The sequence below is a fragment of the Pelophylax lessonae genome (genome assembly GCF_965119305.1).
Source record: "Pelophylax lessonae genome assembly, chromosome: 13".
Lineage (NCBI taxonomy): Eukaryota > Metazoa > Chordata > Amphibia > Anura > Ranidae > Pelophylax > Pelophylax lessonae.
This window is the reverse complement of record NC_138780.1, coordinates 178,693,129-178,715,434: the sequence shown is the minus strand read 5'-3', so window position 1 is coordinate 178,715,434 and position 22,306 is coordinate 178,693,129. Positions and strand designations below refer to the sequence as shown.

General features: G+C 45.6%; 1 protein-coding gene across 1 annotated transcript in view; it reads right to left on the bottom strand.

Annotated features, from left to right (window-relative positions):
* The window catches only part of YLPM1 (YLP motif containing 1), a 65,887-nt gene that overhangs the window by 6,076 nt on the left and 37,505 nt on the right, over nt 1–22,306 (bottom strand). The window contains exons 5-17 of the mRNA XM_082274982.1: nt 22,135–22,246; nt 20,861–21,044; nt 20,617–20,718; nt 19,250–19,406; nt 19,057–19,169; nt 17,945–18,081; nt 17,800–17,862; nt 16,943–17,062; nt 16,685–16,861; nt 16,130–16,213; nt 15,606–15,689; nt 15,298–15,417; nt 14,039–14,090 (exon numbers count right to left, since the gene is read on the bottom strand). Of these exons, the coding sequence (XP_082131108.1) occupies nt 14,039–14,090; nt 15,298–15,417; nt 15,606–15,689; nt 16,130–16,213; nt 16,685–16,861; nt 16,943–17,062; nt 17,800–17,862; nt 17,945–18,081; nt 19,057–19,169; nt 19,250–19,406; nt 20,617–20,718; nt 20,861–21,044; nt 22,135–22,246 (1,505 nt within the window). The remainder of the gene's footprint in view (nt 1–14,038; nt 14,091–15,297; nt 15,418–15,605; nt 15,690–16,129; nt 16,214–16,684; nt 16,862–16,942; nt 17,063–17,799; nt 17,863–17,944; nt 18,082–19,056; nt 19,170–19,249; nt 19,407–20,616; nt 20,719–20,860; nt 21,045–22,134; nt 22,247–22,306) is intronic.

Sequence of the window (22,306 nt, the reverse complement as noted above, 5' to 3'; positions counted from 1 at the left end):
TAAGAAACGTAGCTTAGCGCCATTATGTATATAGTGTGTTTTTTAATGAATTAAAAAGTAATTTTTTTTTCTAAATTGCATTTGAAAAATCTCTGCACAAATAATGTGTGACATAAAAAAATTGCAACGGCCGCCATTTTATTCTCCAGAGCCTCTTTATGTTTGGGGGTTCTAAATAATTTTCTAGCAAAAAAATAAAACCCCACAGATTTGTACAAGTGTGAGAATTGGCCAGGTAGGCAAATGGTTTACTAGCAGGGGGGAAATTTTTATTTTTTCTTAAACGGCCTTTACTACCAAACTTACTATCTAGGCCAATCAAATTTGCAAACAGTCTCCACCATTTGGCCTAAGTACTAGAATTTTTGATATGAGTCTCATGTTGTGCCCTTAAAGTCCACATTATATACAGGTGTTCCTTTCCTTAGAACACCGGTTTATTTTTCTTGATTAGAATTACTAGACCATTGCCTACCAAAGATGTCTTCAGCCATTCAGCACACAGAAAAGCATCCCTGAAATACCCTTAGATGGCTTCTAGTTCACTACGTGTACCCACCAACACTACCCCAATGGTGAAGCTTCCAGCAATATACAAACAGGGGTTATAGGAACAGTAAACATAACATTCTTCACACAAAGCAGTAATGGTAATCAATTCTTCACGGACAGATATCAAGGATAGTACAAAAATCACCTTCCCCCAGTAGAACCAGGTCAGAAAATGTAATTTAAATTGTTTAGTGCGCACACATTTTACCTTACATTTAAGCTTCACAAACATTATAAAAGGCCAAGTAGAACAATTTTAAAAACACTTTTAAGGACGACATTTCCAAGCACAAAATGTGCAAGAAAAATTTGGTATTTTATATGCAACAGAAGTCATCAGTTGATGGGGTGCTTTCTGGTGCCCGTTAGGCTGTGGCAGCACTCAGCTGATTCCCCCCCCCCCCACCCATGATTGGTCAGCTTATTTCCTCCCACTGACAGTCAGGCAATTACCCCAACACCCCCCTTCCTGAAAGCACAGGGCCCTAAACGCCAGTACCATTCAGATCCGTCCACCCCACAGCCTGTCAGACATGACAGGCTGCCTACAGTGGGGCTGTATACACCTGTCCCTCCGAGGCGTCCACTGCAGCAGGATGGTCTCGTGTGCAAGAGGTACAGTGGGACAAAAAAAGTGTTCTTCCCCTTCCCCCAATTCATGAACAGGGAAAAGACAACAGGCCACCCACAGGACACCGAGGAAGGAAATGATGAAACCCCTACCCACGGGAAAGTGAAAACAGACTGGGACATGGGAGGACACAGATCTACAGGACACTGGGGAGGAGATAACAGACCATTCACTTACGGGACACCAGGGAAGAGGCAACAGACCAGGTCATAGGGGAGGATGCCCACCCACAAGACACCAGAAGGAAATGATGGATCGCCTACCAACAGGACACCAGGAAGGAGAAAACAGACTGGGACACAGGACGACACCCACCTACAGGACACTGGGGAGGAGATAACAGACCGCTCACCTACAGGACACCAGGGAAGAGGCAACAGACCTGGACACCGAGGAGGAAAATGGCAGATCGCTTAACCAGGGGACAATAGGGAAAAAGACAATCGACTGGAACACGGGAGGGCACCCACCCAGTCTGACACCTGAGAGGAGATGACGGACCACTCACCCTTGAAACTCAGTAAGGCCAAAGGCAAGAGACCAAAGGGACATTGGAGAGGAGATGCCAGACCACTCACCCCACGGGACACCAGTGAAAAGACAACAGACCAGGACACCGGGGAGAATGTGCACCCATGGGACACCAGGGAGAAGAGAACAGATCGCTTATCCATGGAACACCAGACAGACATGGGAGGACGCTCACCCACAGGACACTAGGGAGCAGAGGGAGAGGACGACAAACCACCCACGGTACATTAGGGAGGACAGCAAAGTCTTTCAATATTTAATGATTACGAAGTCTACTTAAAAATAAAGCACTCCTAAATAGGTAAAACAGGACTCGGCAGGGGGAGATACGGGGGGCTTATTTCATATAATAGCGCACCTAGTTGTCAGGTGAATAAAATTATCGGATACTCCGTTACGTGTGTCTATTAATAAATTACATTACATAAAAGCAGAAGCCAGTGAGTAAAGGAATATTAATAATCACTTCTAGCGCTACAGCTTACAGGAGACGGGGAAGAAGAGCAGTACCTTCTGTCAGTAAGTAATTCAGGTAACAGTCGTAGATAACTTTTATAAATGGACCACAGTGTAGTTATCCGTCCACATATTCATTTCTGCTTATTTCATGAGTATCGAACACTCACACAAGCAAGCGCGATTCAGATATTTTTATGATCGCATAACATTAAAAATCATGCCAGTTTCTGTCTACACATTATCTATTCTTAAATTTACATTAAAGCTTTACAGACCAGGGGGAACTTTTCATAGCCAATCAAAGAAGGAGCTGGAGGATCAAATGTCTCGCACAACCGCTACCATCAGCAAAGGAGCTGTGGTAGGAGAAATTCTCAGTCAATCATGGAAGGAGCATGAACAGAGTACTTTTACCACAGCCATTCAGGGACAGAGCTGGGGGGAGAACTTCCCACATGGTCAGAGCAGGAGCTGGAGGAAAGAGTTGCATAAAAAAACGGATTGGGGAAAGAGATAAATCCTCACACAGCCAATCAGGGAAGGAACAGGGGGGGGGGGGGGGAAACGTCATTCTAGTAAAAGAATACTGGTTCATATAAAGCAAAATGTAATAAAATCAGAAAACTTATAAAAACAAGCTGTTGTGCAGATCTTCATGTCAGGAGCTACACTTACAATGGCCATGGTTACATGCTCTTGACAGCTGAGATAGGGGAGGGGCAGGGAGCTGATGCTACTTAGGCAGCAGGAGCCACTTGACAATTGATGGAGAGTCACATGGGGCGGCAAAAGGGGATGGCGACGCGGGGGCGGCAAAAGGGGATGGCGACGCGGGGGCGGCAAAAGAGGATGGCGACGCGGGGGCGGCAAAAGAGGATGGCGACGCAGGGGCGGCAAAAGAGGATGGCGACGCAGGGGCGGCAAAAGAGTGGCTGTAACAGAGTTGCCACCAATAGTGGGGGAATTTTTTATTTTATTTTTGCAAGAAAGGAACAGATGAAGACACTGCACACATGTACAGTACATTCTTATGCCCCGTACACACGTGCAGATTATCTGCAGACTTTTGTCTGCAGACTTACCTTTTCTATGTAGTGCAAGGGCCTGCCAGATTGCATACAAATTGAAAGTGTTTAGGTTTGACCTCATATTATATGGTTTTGGTAAGTCTGCAAATCTGCACGTGTGTATGGGGCATTACTCTGAAATACAGTTGGATTTGGGGGGGTTAAGGACACGTTAAAGTTGCAGACTTAAAAAATACCTAAAACTTGATTTTACGGCTTTGATCTCCACAGACTTTAGGATGACAAGTTTTATCAAATTATAGCAATATATTTTTTATTAAGTATTCCCACAAGCCATATTTTTAAAGTTCAGCTGGATATTACTACCCCTCTAATGTCCTCGCTACAGCCATTACAATCCACCCCCCACCCAAACAATGGCGGAAAACCACACATTCCAATACAGAATTGGCCTCAGAAGAGCCCCACATATCAGTATACAGCTGCCAGAGACTTCCTGTTCTTACCATATTCCTCCATCACAGACACAAAATGTGGGGGGAAAGACATATGTTTTATGACTTTCTGCATTTATAAATTCCATGTTTAAATATCAATTCCATGTTTAAATATCAAATATGAAATAAAAGTGCAGAGTATTGGCAATTTTGCATCAATCACAGACGCTCCAATGACATTGTACAAGGTGTATAAAATGCCCCTATGTACACAGACCTGTAAATCTCCCATCCAATAAGGATAAGCTTCTGTTTGTAAATCACAATAAGATGTCTCAAAAAACAAACAAACTGGAAAATGTTATTAATTAAAAGTGACAATGTGTGTAGTGTGATTGTATAATTTAACATGCTCAATGCCAGTCATGATCTGTGTGAGGGGTTAAAGTGTTATTAAAACCGGGATCCTGCATTCACTACATCCTGCATTCCCCTACGGTACACAATTTTAGCAAATATAAACTGCCAAATACCTTTTCTCATCAGCAGTATATAGCAGTCTTGTGACTTCTATCAGTGTCTGGCCGAGCACTAGTTAAAGCTTGTAGGAGTTTTCATTCTCCCTTGATTGTCCTACTAGGCTGCAGGACCCCTGACCCTATGCCTGGACAGTGCTGATTGGCCCTGTGTGAATCACATGCACCCTCCCAAGGATTAACCCCTTAGGTTCCACAGTGAGTATAACTAGCATGCTTTACTACATATACAGACTGATTTTACTGTTGAGGGTTTAGTAACGCTAAATCTGAATCAGTTTCTAGAAATCAACTCTGTAATGTAGAAGCCTGTGAACTGGCCATGAAAAATGTGCCGTTTGCCACTCAAATAAAAAATAAAACTGCATAAAATGGGATTTTTGACTTCCTGTAAAATCCATTTCTCTGATGTTCATTCTCAGACACAGCTCTTCATCTTCATGAACGTAGGGTTATGCTGCCTCCTACAGGAGTAGGACACTGGGCAGAGAAAAGCTTGAGCACGCCTATGGGGCAGTCCCTGAGGGTATACTCCTAGTTCCTGCTATATGTATTCAGTTTTGTAACAAGCAGTGTCAAAAGAAAAATAAAACAACTCCACAGAAGGGTGTTTGCTGTGTCAGAGAAATGGATTTTACGGTAAGTAAAAAATCCCATTTTCTCTTTCGCTCATTGATGGACACAGCTCTTCATCTTCATTGTGATAGAGATAAAAAGACAAGGCGCCTCTAAGTGCTGTAGGCTCTTACCCAACCAAGCCTTCTTAGAACCCCCATTTGAGGCCCTGAAGGGTTTTGATCCTTGTTCCGAGATCCTGAGGAACGAAAAGGCAGCTTATGAGCAGAAAAGGAAGGTCCCCGTCTGCAACGGGACTCCTTACCCTTGGAAGCCTTAAGGAAGAAGAGTACTCTTTCCCCCTGTGAGGCCTTTGATGTCGTCATCCAAGGAAGTTCCGAACAAGCAATTTCCCAAGAAATGAAGATTGGACAAGGTCTTCTTAGAAGCCTGGTCCGCAGACTAGCACTTCAGCCAGATAATGTGCCGCAGAGACAGTCTAGAAAGCAAGGGAGCGGCATCCAAAGAGGCATTACAGACGAACTTTAGCCCTTGGACTAACTGGGCCGCCTGATCAACAAACTCAGGGAGCGGTTTCTCCTTCAGGTCCCAGCGTAAAAAGTTTGCCCATTCAGTCATAGCTTGTGACGCCAGGATGATGCTAATCATCAGCCTTAGTGCCAACCCAGCCAAGCCACAGTGAACATATGACGGGTCAAGGCCTCCGACCTATCAGCCAGATCGGAGAAGACCAGAGACTCTTACCAGAATTACCATGGCTTTATTCAAGCTGGAAACCTGAGAGTCCACTACAGGAGGAACTGTCCCATTTTTTAGAGGGGGGGGGGGGGCCCCTCATAAGGGTACCGCATTGCAAAACGCTTAGGGATTTGCAAAGGTGGGTTTTGGGGACCCCCACTGTTTTGAGAGATCATCAAAGGCGGTGGGAAAGGGGGAACAGCCTTGTTGCTTTGGAGGACTTGTGGGTGCCAAAGGTGACCCGCGTCTCCAATGCTGCATTAGTCACATCTTTCAAATGTAAAGATCCAATCAGTGCATCCACTAGCGCCTTTTAATGTGTGACTAGAGGAACAGAGGAATCATCCTCACTGAGCACGCGGGGTGCGTGGACACAGACCCCGAAGGGTAACTGGCATCCACGGTGGCCGATTCAGGCCCTGGATCTAAAGAGACAGAGACAAGGTGAAGCCGGGGACGCTTTTGGTAGCCTGTTTGCCCAGGACCAAATCCACTGTGGACACCAAGGACTCTAGGACCGCCGTCAGGTGCAGCCAGTTGGGGCCCAGCATCCTAAGAGTGGATCAGGTGGTGAAAAGGGTTTCAGTGACTCCATAAAGGAGGAGGGAATCTGCACCACAAGTGTAAAAACACACTGTAAGGGACACCCCATCGCGCTGTCCGCACCACAAAGCCCAGCACTACCGCTGTATAGCAGTAAGGAGAGGGAGCCCCAGGCACTCACCACCGGACAGCTCACAGTAGGCTTTTGCACAGCGCGCAGCGATCGGTAAATAGGCATGTCTGGCTATTAGCACTAGAGGCCGAGGACTTCTCATTGCCAAATCACCGCCCATCTGAGCTACAAAAAAATGGCTGCCGACATTTCCAATGAGAAACTATAGAAAAATGGCCTCCGAGGCTACACAAACATGGGCGCCAATCTGTACCAAACCAGGCTACAAGAAAATAGCAGCCCAACGGCCGGAAAAATGGTCCCAAAAGGGAGATGGGCCCAGACAGGAGCCACCTCCAGGCCCATCCCAATCAAAAAGCTATCTTTTAGGGCGAACGCGCCACGCCCCCCACCTCCATCACCAGTGCCGTACCCCAATTCACCCATTAAAGGTATGGGGGGGCAAAGGCCACAGAGACCACCGAGCTGAGGGGAGACGCGATTGGGAAGGAGGGGAACCCGGATGTCCGACCATCCTAGGGAGGGGCCCACATCAGCCCCAAAACCCACCAGGGGTAGACATCTACCTACCACACCAGTAACAGGGTGGGCACCGCTGCGGAAAGGACACTGCTCCATCGTAACATGGGTGCTGTCGGCCAGGAGGAAACGCTGCGACGCAGGCTGAACCCAGCTTGTATGCGCCCTCGTGAGACGTTTAACTCGCAGGCCAGCCCCCGTCTAGTGGAGCCATGTCGCGGTCGACCTAGCACGGACAGTTGATAGTAGAAAAAAAAAACTGGATACCTATAGCAGGAAGTGGGAGTATACCCGCAGGAACTGCCCCATAGGCGTGCTCAAGCTTTTCTCTGCCTAGTTTCATCATACTCCTGTAGGGGGCAGCATAACCCTACGGTCATGAAGACGAAGAGCTGTGTCCGTCAATGAACAAAAGAGAAATATTTTACAATAAGAAGGGGTAATAATTATTGATTTATCAATTTCTCAATGTATAAGTCTGCTATCAAATAATGTATATGTAATGGATTATAATATAGATACTGATCATGCAATGTAACGATTTAAATGAATAAAAAAAATAAAAAAAAGCGCGACCAAGAAATGGCGCAGTGTGCATGGATAGGAAGGGAGATTCTGGCCAGGTATCGGCACCTTCCAGGAGAGTTTCGATCCTCCACACACACATTTCACAATACTGCAAATGGAAAGGGGTTTTTCTTTGGATTAGTGAGAATGATTGAGATGAAGTTTGTAGTTTGAAGAATTACTTCTGACTAGCAATATTACATTTACTGCACACAGAATAAAGAAAGGCCTTTTAGATAATATAGAGTATATATATTATAAAAAATTATATTTGTTACAAACTGAATTTTGGTCACAGATTAATTTCATGGGTGTAGCTATAGTTGTCAGCGTCAACTAGAAAATGTTAAATTTGTTGGATTGAATTACAGTAATCCCCCCGCTCCATCGCGGTTCAGCTTTTGCAGTCCCGGTAATTCGCGGCTTTTTTTGTAATGTTATTTTACTATATAAATCAATGAAATATTTGTGTTTTCCATAGCTCTTGCTCTGTCTCTCAGTATCTTTTATGTGTTTAAATGAGTTTCTATTGTTTTAAAAGTGTGTTAAAAGACCTTAAAATGCTTTTACACATACAGTGACAGTAAAAAAATCATTCCTACAATGCATTTTAATAGGGTTTTTCTATTTCGCGGAATTTCACTTTTCGCGGCTGGGTCCGAAACGTAACCCCCGCAATAGAGGGGGGTTTACTGTAGGTACATAAATCCACCAGAGGGAGCAACTGAAAAAAACTACTAATTCAAAACAAAAACGGATTTACCATTTCAGAGCCAATAACCCCCCGGGTTTAAGGCTCGGTTCACACTGGATTGCGGTCCGAATTTTCTGGCTGTATTCGGACCCTATTGAGACCAGAAGCAGCACATGAATTTCCTGCAAACCGAACCGAAGCGGTCCTATAGCTGTGTGAACCGGCTCCATTGAGAGCCAGTCACACTCTCCCGACATGCAAATTGGATGCGGGGAAACCAGTGTGAACCCATCCTAAATGAAGCCAAAAGTTTTACATTTGGCAAGACATTAGGTGCTGCAATTCACTTCACTGAACTGCCAATATAATTGCTTTTTTTTATTATTTGGTTTTTGTAATTGTGTTTAGGATTATGGATGTAAAATGAGCATGTACTGTTTTGGATATATGTATAACCCAGGCTCTTTCACTGGGTTTCATTTATATATTATCACACTATTTTTGGTATCCACTGTTGTTCACTTTGTAAATGTCCCTCTCAGGGGGTCCATTTCACCCTGGGGTGGGGGGGGGGGGTGAGGGGTTTGTTTGCACCACCCAGGATGCAAGGGTCCATTTACATTACCCCTCAGCGGGATGTGGGGAAGTGGTCCCCTTTATTGTACACAGGTTAGCCCCCTATGAGACCACTTATGCTTTCTGGCCATTTTCTTGGGTGGTGGTGGCCTCTCACTACCGCCACTTACCGGTTGGGGAGCAGGTGTATGTACAATGCTGGCAGTGTCTCTGGGGACTTCCAGCAGGTGTTTATCACATATGTGTGTGACGTCATTGTGCATTCGCACCACTGCTGGCGGTGCAGACGCCTGCCGGCAGCCTGGTGATTTTCCCCCATTGCAGGAGGGCTGGAAGGCCACCATATTGCCAATTTGTCAGTGGTGCAAATTACATTGCCTATCCCCTAGGGTTCCTGTTGGATAGTGCTAAAGGACATGGTTCTTGGTGCCTTTTTGTATATAAATTCTGTCTGTTTTACCACTTAAAGTCACATGGGAGGTCACAATTGGTAAAATAGCATCAATTAGAATTTCAGGACTTATTTTCAGTGCATACATTTTACCTTTGAAAAAAAAAAAAAAAAGAAGCCAATATATGGACATATGCAATACCAACAATTAAATTACTGAGAACACAGCCCATCCATTCACAAGAGAAATTACTGAGAATGAAGCCTTTGGCTCAAAAATTAACGGAGCATATCCCTCTATAGTGTATACTTGCCCCAGTCCAAAGAACCTAGTGTGATTTCTGTCTGCTCTCGGCATGAGTCACTTCTGATCATTAAAATTGACACCACACAACCCCAGGAGACCGATACCCCCCAGCACACAGTAGGGGATTGACAGCCTCAGATACGTAGGTTTCCCTATTAGGCCTATTATCCCTAGACTGTAAGGGGGGGTCCATTTCCTCCACTTAGGTCTCAGATAACGCTCAGCTCTCTGCTGAGCAGAGTGTGATGTCAGATCCACGCCCCCTGCCTTCTAAAGCTGAGAAATGCTGTGTAATATGTGTGCTTTAGGAGGCTATAGAGAAGAGAGGGCTATAGAGAAGAGTACTGTAAATAAATAGGTACAACATTAGGTAGGATGATATGTTTCATATCTGTGTATCGCCCAGTCAGTCACTTAACTGGGTATATGTAAGGATTTACAACCACCGAGTGTGTGTTCAGGCAAGGAAAAAAAAAAAAAAAAAAAAAAAAAGTGTAAATCTCTGGAATTCAAGCACGTTTTCTCTTATTTTATCCCTTTAAACAAGCTGCAGGCACATAAAAATAACTGTTGTTGTGCCAGAAATAAAGTGCGCCTTTACATCACTCTTCCAAAAATATAGTATGCTCCTACCTTCCACATAACATACGGTGTATTCTCAACTCAGAATTCCAAAAACACAAGGTGTCCGCCCTATCTACCTAATTTCTGATGGATTACAAAGAACACAGACCCTCTTAACTATAAAACCTCCTTATAAACGGAAAGAGCTGGGGAATTTATCAGTTCATAGGATTTTTGTATAGTATTTTTTTTTTTTTTAAAAAGATAACTTTAATGGGATATTTAACCCCTTGACGCCGACCTAACAAACATACGACCTCACTGGACTGGGCTTTTTTTCTGTGGGGCTACATATTTGTGTATCTCCCTTTGTGAAGCGGAGTGTGCTGTGCACGCTCCCAGCACAGAGACCGGGGTCTCAAAGAGAAACCCCGGGCCCCATACGAATAATTAGGACCCGAAAACCCGATTCCAGATCACCTGATCGCTGTGATGGTCTCCAATTGGCTACCACAGTGATCAGTTACTGTGAAGCCTGCCCCCATGTTTTCGCTCTCTGAATGGAGGAGAGATACATCATATCCCTCTCTTTCCTTGCAGAGAAAAAAAAATTATATAATAGAAAAAAAGCTGATCAAGTTCAGTGCCAGGGTGAGTATTTTTTAAAATTAGTATCAGTGTCAACATGTTTTAGGTAAGATTAAAAAAAAAAAAAAAAAAAAAGTCAGTAGCAGGAGAATTTATTTTTGGTTGTTCTTTAGTGGAAAGTTACAGTAATAGCAAGAAATTATAAAAAATATATATAGGATGACGGCCTATTGGACGAAACGCGTCAGCCAGGATATTTGGTACTGACGTCTCGCCGCTGAGCAATTCCAGGTCGCCATCGGCTATTCATGTGAGTTTTTAAAATTGATATGGTTTTATCTGGATTATATTTGGAATAAATATACAACACTGTGGAAAATCTATCTAGGCTCATGGTGAGCTCTAGTTATCCATAGTGGGAGCCTGCCACAAGGTATAGGTGGAGATGCTACGCCATCACGCTTCCAGAGGGAGTTCCATATAACTTATAAGGCGTACATGCTGCTGTCACAGCAGCCAATATTTCTGAGGAGTTCACACTATCTGAAGGTGGTGGATATCTATCTGGACACATATACTGTGCCTGCATTCACCGGAGTGATTACACCAGACTTCCCTAATCTGTCCTATTTTTTTTTATTTGTTCATTCACACACGAATTTGTGGACTTTAATTTATTTGCTGTCTAAATTCACAATTACTGTGTTGTGTTTGATTTACCACATATTTACTTGGTGGCGCTGCATCTGATATACAAAAAAATATACAGTTAAATTTAGAATTTTTTTTTTTTTACTATTTTGGGACAGTTTTTCTTTGATAAAACAAAAAAAATAAACACACAACAGGAGATAACTATTAACATTTACCACCAAATGAAAGCCCAGTTTGTCCTAAAAAAATATAATGCGTGGTAATCTACCTGCATGCACAAAGTAGTTGTTGATGTGTACCGTGTTAAGCGTGAAAGGGGTTAAAGCGGAGTTTCGGCCTCAATCGTTTTTTTAATAAAAATCCACCGCCCTTAATACATCCGCTAATCCCATTTTACATAGTTTTATAAGTTAGTTTAAATCGTAAATTCTTAATTTTAAAATATTTTGCTGAGCGCGGGCATCTTTGTTGTGGTTATCCGAAGCCGCAGTATGTAAATATATTCCCTTCTTCCTGGTTCTAGCTCATTGTGCAAGATGAATGCAGCGCGAAATCTCGCACATGTCCAGTACTATGCGATCGGCATAGTAAGGGTTTCCATAGGGAAGCCTATCATCGCGTCATTTCCTTTTTGCAAAAAACACGATGAGAGGAGCGGCCGGCCACCTACGTCACTGCCCATTGCCTCCTGGGAGTGATGAGTAAGAGCTCCCAGGACACATTGCAGGACAGGAAGTGATGGCACGGGCCGCGGCCGGAGAGGGAGGAAGTTGAAGGAAGGCAAGTATATTTTCTTCTGAAACAAGTAAAAAAAAAAAAAAAAAACACGGGACTATCAAATTGTTTTTCAGGTGACTCAGCAAGCGGATGGCACAATCGATTGTGTCGATTTTGAGGCCGGAAACTCCGCTTTAAGAGCAAAAAAAAAAAAGGTGAATTGGAAGCATTTACATATACTTTAATCTTATTTTCTTATGGTCTGTTATGTAAAGAAATTCTACAAAGGGGATAATACAGGAACGTGTTTGTACAGAAAACATTGTACAAATACCAAACAGAGGGATCTGATGCTTGCGCACTAAAGATTCCAGCCTTTCTATTCAGTATACCCTCCCCATTAGTGATTGCTCTACTCTGGCCTTTATCTGTATACTCAGTAGACACCGGCTTTTCCAGAACAATTTCTTATTACGAAATGATTGCTGACAATTCAAGATAGCTTCCTGTGGAACGTATTGTAATGTATAACTATTATCTCCATAATTCCCTCATGTCCAAAGTCTTGCCCACGGGCCAATTGCACTTTAATACGGCCCCACAGGTATTTGGAAAAAATCTATTGTGGTCCCTGTGAATCCCACTGCTCAGGACTCCTGGGATCTCTGGATCTTTCAATGCCGCGGGACTGCACGTATGCCATATTAGTTCTTTTACCATTCAGTTTATACATCCTCATATACGCTACTGTTTTGAATGACTTCTACTCAAAATGATGGTCCATCCCGGCCTGCTGTTTCCGGTTACTTGTGAATAAGCTATTGTTAAACACCCACAGCCCGCCCCCGTCAGCTTTATATCCCTTGCTCAATATGGCTTAGGACTTAGCCTGATTAGGGAGCACTAAAAAACACAAATAAATCCGGCGCTAGTAAACACAGGACCAGTGCCCTCTCCGTAATTGGCATAACACCTGGGGGTCAAGTAGCAGCTGTGTGGGAAGAAAACACCAGGAGGGATGTTCAAAAGTATCAGTCACACAAGGGTTAACCACATAAACGCTATATGAGCCCCCCTGATGAGGATTACTGATGGCAGCAATAATAAGTCATCAATGATACCAATGTAGAAAATAGAACAAGTTGTCAGGACAACCGTACGAGAAGCAGGCACTTCTCACGCTCCCCTGCATTGGGTCAACGCACATGCCACTCACCACCAGCTGCTCTATAGCGGTTCAAGCCTCGTTTTGGTCCTCCTTCCCTCAGAGTCTGATGTCACATCCGGGTCCCCCTTCCCAGTCGGCACTTATCGTGGGTGATCGGAGCAGCCACAAAACGGCAATCCTCTTTGCCTCCTATACCAGGCATTCTGTGATCCCTTTTCCACCCTGCCCTGTCCAGCATTGAGGAATTCCGTTATCTCCTCAAAGCCCAAGCAAGGCACAACTGTCCACACTGCTGCCTTGTTTCTGGCTGGTTTTATGCCTTCACACACACTGGATGGTCACCAAGCTGCAAGTGTTTAACCCCTTATTTTGGCTTCACCATTGCAGATCCAGCGGGGGGTCATTGTACAAGGTTTACTGCTGTTTTATACATACATGGAATGGATTTTGAATAAAACTTTTCAATGTTCGATTTACTACATTGGCATCATTCATGATTATTATTGCTGCCATCATTAATCATCATCGGTGGGTTCATATAGCGCTTATATGTGGTTAACCCTTGTGTGACTGATTAGGGAGCACGCATGCTCCGAACTGAGATGAATACATTGCAAAATCTCAGTTGTCAGTTGATCTAAATCTGTTATAAATATATATATATATAGACACAACATGTATACTTTGTGTTATGTTCCTGTTCATATTTTTTTTCAACTTAAAAGTTGACAGACAACCTTTATTACCAATAATATGTAATGTACTTTACAATGTTCCTGACATATTTCAGCTTCCTGGATTTTTTTTTTTTTCATCTGGCCTTCAGATACAAAAGGCGGAGTGATTTAACACCTGTTTAGATTGGTCATCCATGTGACGAAATGAAAAGTATGCCGTTTGCAATAAACTCTGCATAAAATAGTTAATTCGATTTTAATTTTAATGGTCCAAAGAATGTCAGGCAAAACGGCCCTCACGATGTTCATTTCATCAAATCTGGCCCTCTTTGAAAAAAGTTTGGACACCCCTGCCATTCGCATTCAAAGCCCGTGACACCAAAACTAATCCAGGGACATCACCCAGCATGTGAGTTTACCTAGCAATGACATCAGCCCCAACACAAACTTACCCAGTTTGGCTTCAGAGGTATCCATCTCCCACTTGCTTTTCGGAAGATAGACCTGTGTCACAGGAAATAAAAACTGCAAGGATTAAACAAGAAATATGCAGTCAGCAGAGGAGTGCCTTTATATATCAGACCATCCGTGCAGCAATGTGCCCACACAGCCTCACTACACTCTGAACCAAAGCCAAAATATGCAGCCTAATAAGGGCTGGGCTCTGTCACGAAGCCCCCACACAAGGAATGTGAATGACAGGAGGGGCAGGGCTGGTGACACGTGGTCAGAGAGGCTAGTGATAAAGGCGGGTGGAAGAGGACCAGTGACCCGAATGAGAGGGCAGGTCGCGGGGCCGGTGGCAGTGATGGGCGGGGCAGGCAGGCGGCGGGGCCAGCGGCAGTGATGGGCGGGGCCAGCGGCAGTGATGGGCGGGGCCAGCGGCAGTGATGGGCGGGGCCAGCGGCAGTGATGGGCGGGGCCGGCAGGCGACGGGGCCAGCGGCAGTGATGGGCGGGGCCGGCAGGCGACGGGGCCAGCGGCAGTGATGGGCGGGGCTGGCAGGCGACGGGGCCAGTGGCAGTGATGGGCGGGGCTGGCAGGTGACGGGGCCAGTAGCACTGATTTGGGGGGGGGGGGCAGGCAGGCAAAGGGGCCGGTGGCACGGAAGGGTGGGGTCAGGCGAAGGGGCCGGTGGCACGGAAGGGTGGGGTCAGGCGAAGGGGCCGGTGGCACGGAAGGGTGGGGTCAGGCGAAGGGGCCGGTGGCACGGAAGGGTGGGGTCAGGCGAAGGGGCCGGTGGCACGGAAGGGTGGGGTCAGGCGAAGGGGCCGGTGGCACGGAAGGGTGGGGTCAGGCGAAGGGGCCGGTGGCACGGAAGGGGGGAAGGTAGGCGAAGGGGCAAAGGGGCCAGTGGCACTGATGGGGGGGGTGGGGGCAGTGGCACAGGTGGAAGGACAGACTGGTGACACAAGCAGATGGGTGTCAGTGATGTGAATTGACAAGTGACTGTGGGTATGGTGATCTAAAGGGAAGAGAGATGGATAAAGATCATGTGATAATAGATGGATATATAGAAATCAGGATGCATTCTGGGGTCATATAGGATGTTGGGGCAAGGAGAAGCCTGTAGTACAAAAATGGTAATACACTGTTACATCAGGTACAGAGCTGGGAGTAAGGGGATCCTATAGGTCCTGGAAGATTTGCAAAGCATTATTTAGAAACCTTCAGTAGGCTTGAGAAATATATTTTTTAGAACATCTCCTACATTTCTCCATGAGTTGTAAGACACTGCAGCCTCTCCTACCCGATCGTTGTCCTCCTCTTCAGCTGCCTCCTTCTCATCTTTTTGTGGATCCAATGATGGCTCAGAATCCTCCATTTCAACCTATAGAGTTTAGACACAAGCAGCTCAGCCATCATACAAGATATTTATTCTCAAGAATCCCCAACATCCCACAGACAGGAGTCCAACATTGCCACCCTCCCACCACATCCCACAGCAAGGAATAGTAGGAATAGCACCTCCTCCCACAACCTTCCCAGTAGGAGGGAGCACAAAGTACCAATAATTACCTCTTCAATTGCAGCATCTTGAAGCAAAGAGCGGATGTCTAAGCGGATCATGTGACGTGGAGCTGGCTCCCAGTTGTCAGACATCTAGAAAGAGAAAGTAAGGAATGTACAGTCAGATGCCATTGTGCTCTTGTGTCCCCTGTACCTTTAAGGAGGGATGGGCTCTCTCCAGGCATACCTGCCCTTAATCTATCCATTCTTATATGTGCTCCTACTATACGAGGCTCTGCACAGTTCGGACTGCAGTATATACAGAGGTCCCTTGGCATTAGGCACAGAGGCTTGCGGATATATTTGCAAATAAAACCCTCAGTTTTTAACGTAAACTGTTAGACAGGGCCAAATTGGTTGTTTTGCAGGCTGGCAGGTAAGTGTACTGGGAAATCTTGTATGTGATGTGCATTGCCCTTCCATGTGCACCTTGCTGCAAAAGCCAGTTATAGGTTGGGGTGGTTGCCACTTTTTTGTACAAGGAATAGGCTAGACACCACACAGGAGGGACCAGATACTCCCACATTATTTACCTTATTTATGTCCTTCAGCTTTCGGCTGTGCACATTCCGCTTTGCACAGGTCTGGGTGTCTGCAGTGATCTCCGCCAGATAGACCTAAGGTAGAAAGAGCAGCCTTTATAAAGTGGGAAATGTGAAGAACTGTCTTTGGGAAGGAGGGCAATTCTACCAAGTGAAATGTAAAGAACAGGGGTTTAGAATATAATGGGAAATGTAAAACAAAGTCCTGGGAGCATTCCATGAGGTTAATGTAAAGGGCCATCCTGGATGGTTTTAATACAATAAGGTAGGTTTGGGAAGGCCCTGGAGGGGCATATAGTATAAGGGGGATGTAGAGGACAGTCCTAGGGGTTAATATAGAATTTGGGGTCATGTAAAGGAAAATCTTGTGGGTTAATATATAATTAGGGTATGTGAAGGATGGTCCTGGAAGAAAAGGGGGGGGGTATATAATGAGAAACTGAAATGACAATCCTAGGGGGTTAATATATATAGAGGGAAATGTAAAGGACAGTCCTGGGGGGCCATTAACTAACAGATTTTAAGAAATTGCTGAATTCACTGCACCTCAAATCCTTTAGTCTTGGCAGCACTCCAGAATTGCTCAAAATGGCGCACTCGATCATGGATACTGTCCAGTATAATGAATGGAAAGAAGCCATCATCTAGAGTCTTCTTGAAGGTCTTCAACATGCCACTACGATAGGTCTCTTCCATTTCTGGCTCATATTCATACTCCATAGCCTAAAACAACAAAACCAAATTGCTTTTCAAGTTGTGGGAGAGTACAAAAAAAAGAAACCTTCCAACTTCCTCTCTCCTCACCTTTCGCTTCACTTTTTTCCCAGATTCTGGATCCTTTTCAACCCTTTCCACCTCCGTGATGAAATAATCATCAAGACTCAAGACTCTGGGGGCAGATCCACCATACTCCACCTCTTTGTCCTGTGGAACAACATAAGCAGAAATTGAGAGGGGGATTCTGTGCTGTTACGTGCCAGGGAAATCCAAAGACTACAACATAAGGAAATATCCTGAAGTCAGTGAATAGGTTTGTACAATCCCTTGCAACCAGTGACCAGTAGGAGTGTCCCCCTGCGGGCCACCAGTTACCAAAAAGTCTCCCCCTGCTGGCAGAGCCATTAGTGACAAATAGGTGCCTCCTTCTGCTAGCAGTGCCTATTGGCGCTTTTCCACTGCATGGAACCAAATGGTTCGGCTCGCTTTTGTGCTTTTCCACTGCTGGTACCGCATGGTATGGTGTAGGAACAGTTCGGTACGGTACAGCGGCGCTTTTCCACTGCATGGAACCGAACGGTATGGCTCTCAAAAACAGTACCACCTTGATTGTGGTTCCAAGAGGTACCATACCCGGTACTATATCCCACAATCCTTTGCATGCAGTTACTACTAGCCACTGATTGGTCAGAGAATCCCACCCACCCCGTTCTTATCCCACCCACTTAACTTTAGTACTACTTTAGTGGAAAAGCAAACCGTACCGTACCGAACCGAACCAACACCGTACCATGCGGTACCAGCAGTGGAAAAGCAAACCGGGCCAAGCAGGGCCGAGCCGATACTTGCAGTGGAAAAATGCCATATGTTAATAGGAGTTTACCTTGGTGACCGGTAGGAATCTTCCCCTGCTGGCAGGGAACATAAACTGAACACGCACTCACCCTAATCAGTTTGGCAACATGTGTTTTCCCACTTCCTGGCAAACCCCTCATGATTACCACAATCTGAAAGACAATTTGTGCTCATTAATAGAATAAAATCATGAAATATACAGTAGAGATGTATGGGGAAAAAAAGCTGGCATACACGATCAGGCCGACTGTCTCGTCCGGGTTTTTTAAGAAGATCATCTACATTTTTGGTCTCTGGCTTCTTCTCTGGCGGCGGGACAGGCATGGGAGGTGGTATGACAGGTCGCTCTTCTTGAAAATTCCTACGGCTTCCTGTCAAGACACAAACAATAAGATTTTTATAAGATCTTACCGTAATATCGTTTTCTCTGATGTCCATTGACAGAAGCAGCCCCATCTTCATGAGCTGAGTGGGTTATGCTGCCACCTGCAGCAGTAGTCTAGGCAGTACGTTAGTAGGGACAGGGAAGGGGGGGTATGACACAGACCGGGCAGGCCAGGGGGATCTTTCAGGAGGTACAAATCCCATGATCCACAGGAGAGGGCCCACATCCCCCCCAAGGCCAGCAGGGGCAAGGGAGGCACATTTACTCACCATACCATGGACCGGGTGGGGCTCCGCTCCAGGCAGACTGCCTACCACCCGAAGTGGGGGTGCTGCCAGAAGAGGGGTACGCTGCGACTCAGGGCGTTCCAGGTCGTCGCGTCCCGGCGATGCATCCGCTTGCAGGCTCGTCCCCATCCGGAAAAGGGGCACCGTCGTGGCTAGGCCTAGTGTGGGACTATAACCTGCTCACGCTCATAGGCCAGGCTGGGGGGACCATAAGGATCTAGATTATCCAGTGCGAAGCCCCAGCCGGCATCGTTGCTTGTAAATCACCAGGAAATACTTCCCTGAACACTAGCTAGCAAGTGAGGGTTATGTCTGGAGGGACAGCCCTGTGGGCGTGTATATGTAAACACTTAGTACTAACGTACTGCCTGGACTACTCCTGCAGGTGGCAGCATAACCCACACAGCTCATGAAGAGGAGGCTGTGTCTGTCAATGGACGATAGAGAAAGTATATCTTCTACTCCTAATAAGACACCCGCACAGTGGGGTCGATTTACTAAAACTGCATATTGCAAAATCAGGTGCAGCTCTACATAGAAACCAATCAGCCTCCTGGTTGTATTGTTAAAGCTTAACTGAACAAGCTGAAATTAGAAGACGATTGGCTACCATGCACAATTGCAGCAGTTCTTGCACTCCAAGTTTTCACCCCAAGTGTGTCAGTCAGCCTCACCTCCATACGATGAGGAGGGCGCATCATATCCAGGCCGATCTGCCTTCCGATCATATGGCTGTTTGTCAGAGGTGCTACGTCGGCTCGAGCCATCTTTGTCACGGTAAGACGACCTACAAAGATATACAGATAATTGTGAAAATTCATATTAAAACACCCAGATAAGCTTTGAACTCAACAGACGATCACTTACCGGTCTTCTCGGGAATGCCGATCACGATCCCTCTCATGGTCAGCACGATCTCTATCCAAGCGATCCCGTTCATAATCTCGCCGGTCTGCATTTTTCATCCTTTCATAGTAGGGATCCCGGTCCCTGAAGTCACGATCAAATGAATCTAACAATAAATCTAAAAAAGAGAAAAAGCTTCAGTGCTGACCTACTTCTGAGGTGGGGAATATCAAGAAAAGCACAAAGTACACAGTTCCAGATGATATGCATGGTACAGGAGCACTGCTAGAAAATGAGGTGCAATTCTAAAACTAACACTCAAGGAGCAGTTATGCTGTGACCCATGTGACATTATACAGTTACATAGTATGACATGTAGCACTGCAGGTGACCCGATCGAAAGGGGAGCAGATATAGTGTGACATGTAGCACTACAAGTGACCTGACAGAAGGGAGAGCTTATATAGTGTGACACATGTAGCACTACAAGTGACCTGACAGAAGGGGGAGCAGTTATAGCATGACACTCATGCAGCATGGACAAGTTAGATCACAGAAGAGGCAGCTGTTTGAGCAAGGGTGTCCAACCAACGGCCCAATAGAGTCCAACATGCGGCCCAAGCATGTATGTAGGGATGCAGTGCAAGCATAAAAGCTGCGACAGGGACAAGCTGGGCACATACACTTATGGAGAGAAGCTGGGGATGCCATGCAATCATAGCAGCGGCGGCCAACAATGAGAATCCAGGGACCTCTGGAGGGATGCCCGAGCTGCCAGGTTTGTAATGGCACCAGTAGAAGCAAAAGGCAGGGACTCAACAGCACCAGGCAAAAAAAAAATAAAAAATGCCCAGACTTTATCTAGGAGGGTGATGATGCGGGCTGCGCAAGACAACCCCCCCACCCCTGGATTTTCGTTGCTGCTCCCCCCCCCCCAACACAGCACATATAGTTCAAATCTAATCCATTTATTATTTATTTATTTAATTCTAGCATGGCTTCCACATTGCAAAGGAAAACAGGACTCAGAAAAAAGAAAAGTTACAGATGAAGGAAGATTGGAAGGAAAATTATTCCTCATATAGTTGTATCAGTGATCATTAACTTGTGATCTGCCCGACTTTTTCTACTCATCGGGTATCTTGGTTATTGTATTTTATGTGCCGCCCAAGACAATTCCTCTTTTTCCAATGTGGCCCAGGAAGGTCTAAAATATTCGATGTTAGAGTGCAACACACATCGCTCAAACAGCTGAAACGCAGGCAGTACTGACTGCTACCACTGACATAGGGTAACTGATACAGCACGACACAGATGTAGCATGGTCAGGTAATGTGGAGGGAGCTACGTATCTAGAAATCACAGATGGTCTTCAGTGTAGCACTTACCTTTCGGAAAAGGGGGCACTCCACCTCGGTCCATGGCCGGGTCTGGAAGGAGTATAACCCGCTCACCATAGGGAGTCTGCTCCACTTTCCCAATAGCAGGATCTAAGACAAAAACATTCCATGAGTCCCAAGTGCATCAGGCAGCATGCACAGATAGTAACGAGGTAGTCCCAAGTACAGCAGACACTGCATACTAAGAACAGTAATTAGGTTTACAAATGACAGTAATGGAGGGGCTTCTCACCTCGGCCATGAGCATAGTCCACAGTTTGCTGAATTCCAGACAGTTTGGAACCCATAGGAAGGGCCCCCCTCCTCTCTTCTTCCCAAAGATCCCCGAATTGGTCACCGGCAGCTCTACCAGCTGCTGAAGCTGCCAAAGTGGAGGATGCTGGGTCCACACCAGTTACAGGAACATTACGTGGCGCCTGAGAGGAAACAAAATGCATCATAAGTGTTTTTAAAGTCTCCTACAGCTATAACTCAATTCTAGTCAAACAATAAACCCACAAACACATATTTAAGATATGCTGCTAATTGTTTTGTAATTCTGTTAAGACAGCTTTGCGATTCACACATCTCTGGCACCCTGTATAGAGAGGGAGTGATGCCTTTTATATTCTAACTTGTCAATGATTCTCTGTAAGAGCATCATTTTACTTCTGCAAGCCTCTCTGCATTCTCTCCTCCTGTAAGCTGCCTCAACATCTCCCCCCTCTAACTTCCAGTACCTAAAACCACCTCCCCCCTCCAGCCCAAGCAGACCTTAAATTTGACTCCTCTGCAGCCCCCCAAACCTACCTCCTCTCCAGTACCTAAACCCTCTACCTCTCCAGTCCCTGACGTCTAGCCCCTCTCCAGCTACAACCCCCCAGCGCCTAAACCAGCTTGCTCCAACTTCCAGTACTTAAAGAGGAAGTAAACCCTCCTCTGACACTTTTACCTATAGGTAAGCCTATGATAAGGCTTACCTATAGGTACTGTAAATATCTCCTAAACATGTACCCTTTAGGAGATATTTACCTTAAATGCTCTCTGAAGGAACGGCCGCTGGTGCCGTCTCTTCAGAGTCCCGTGCCGCAACTGTAGGCTCCCGCGCACGTGCGCGGGAGTGATGTCACGGCGGCTCAGGCCAATCAGATGGCCGGATGCCGCAATCCCAGAAGACGGGAGACTGGACATGTCGTCCGTCATACAGGTGAGCGGGCGGCACGGCGGGGGCTCGCTCTAAGGTAAGTATTTCATAATGAGCTAGTATACGATGCATACTAGCTCATTATGTGTCTCTCTTACAGGTTGCAAAAAAAAAAGTAATATGGATTAAGACAGGCCGCTAGCTTCTAGCTCCCAACGCCTCCCAACACAAGTTACATTTCACAGCAACAAAAACTACCCGATTGGCACTACATACAACAAGCAATGATAACTGTGCCATAATTACAAAATTCTATACAATGTTCCCCACAGATTTTACAGGGCACTAAACTAATAAGACATGAATTACTCTGAAAAACCTACCTGTGTTGGGTCCCCACTGGCCTGGACATCTGACGCCAGTTTTCCAGTAGTGTTTGACGGCTCTGGATCACCAAAAAAGGTTTTCAAATTATCCAGCTGCTCCTTCTGCTCCCTTTACAAATCAAATAGAATATTAAGTGCGCAATCCACAGAAAGATTAATGAAATTCCTA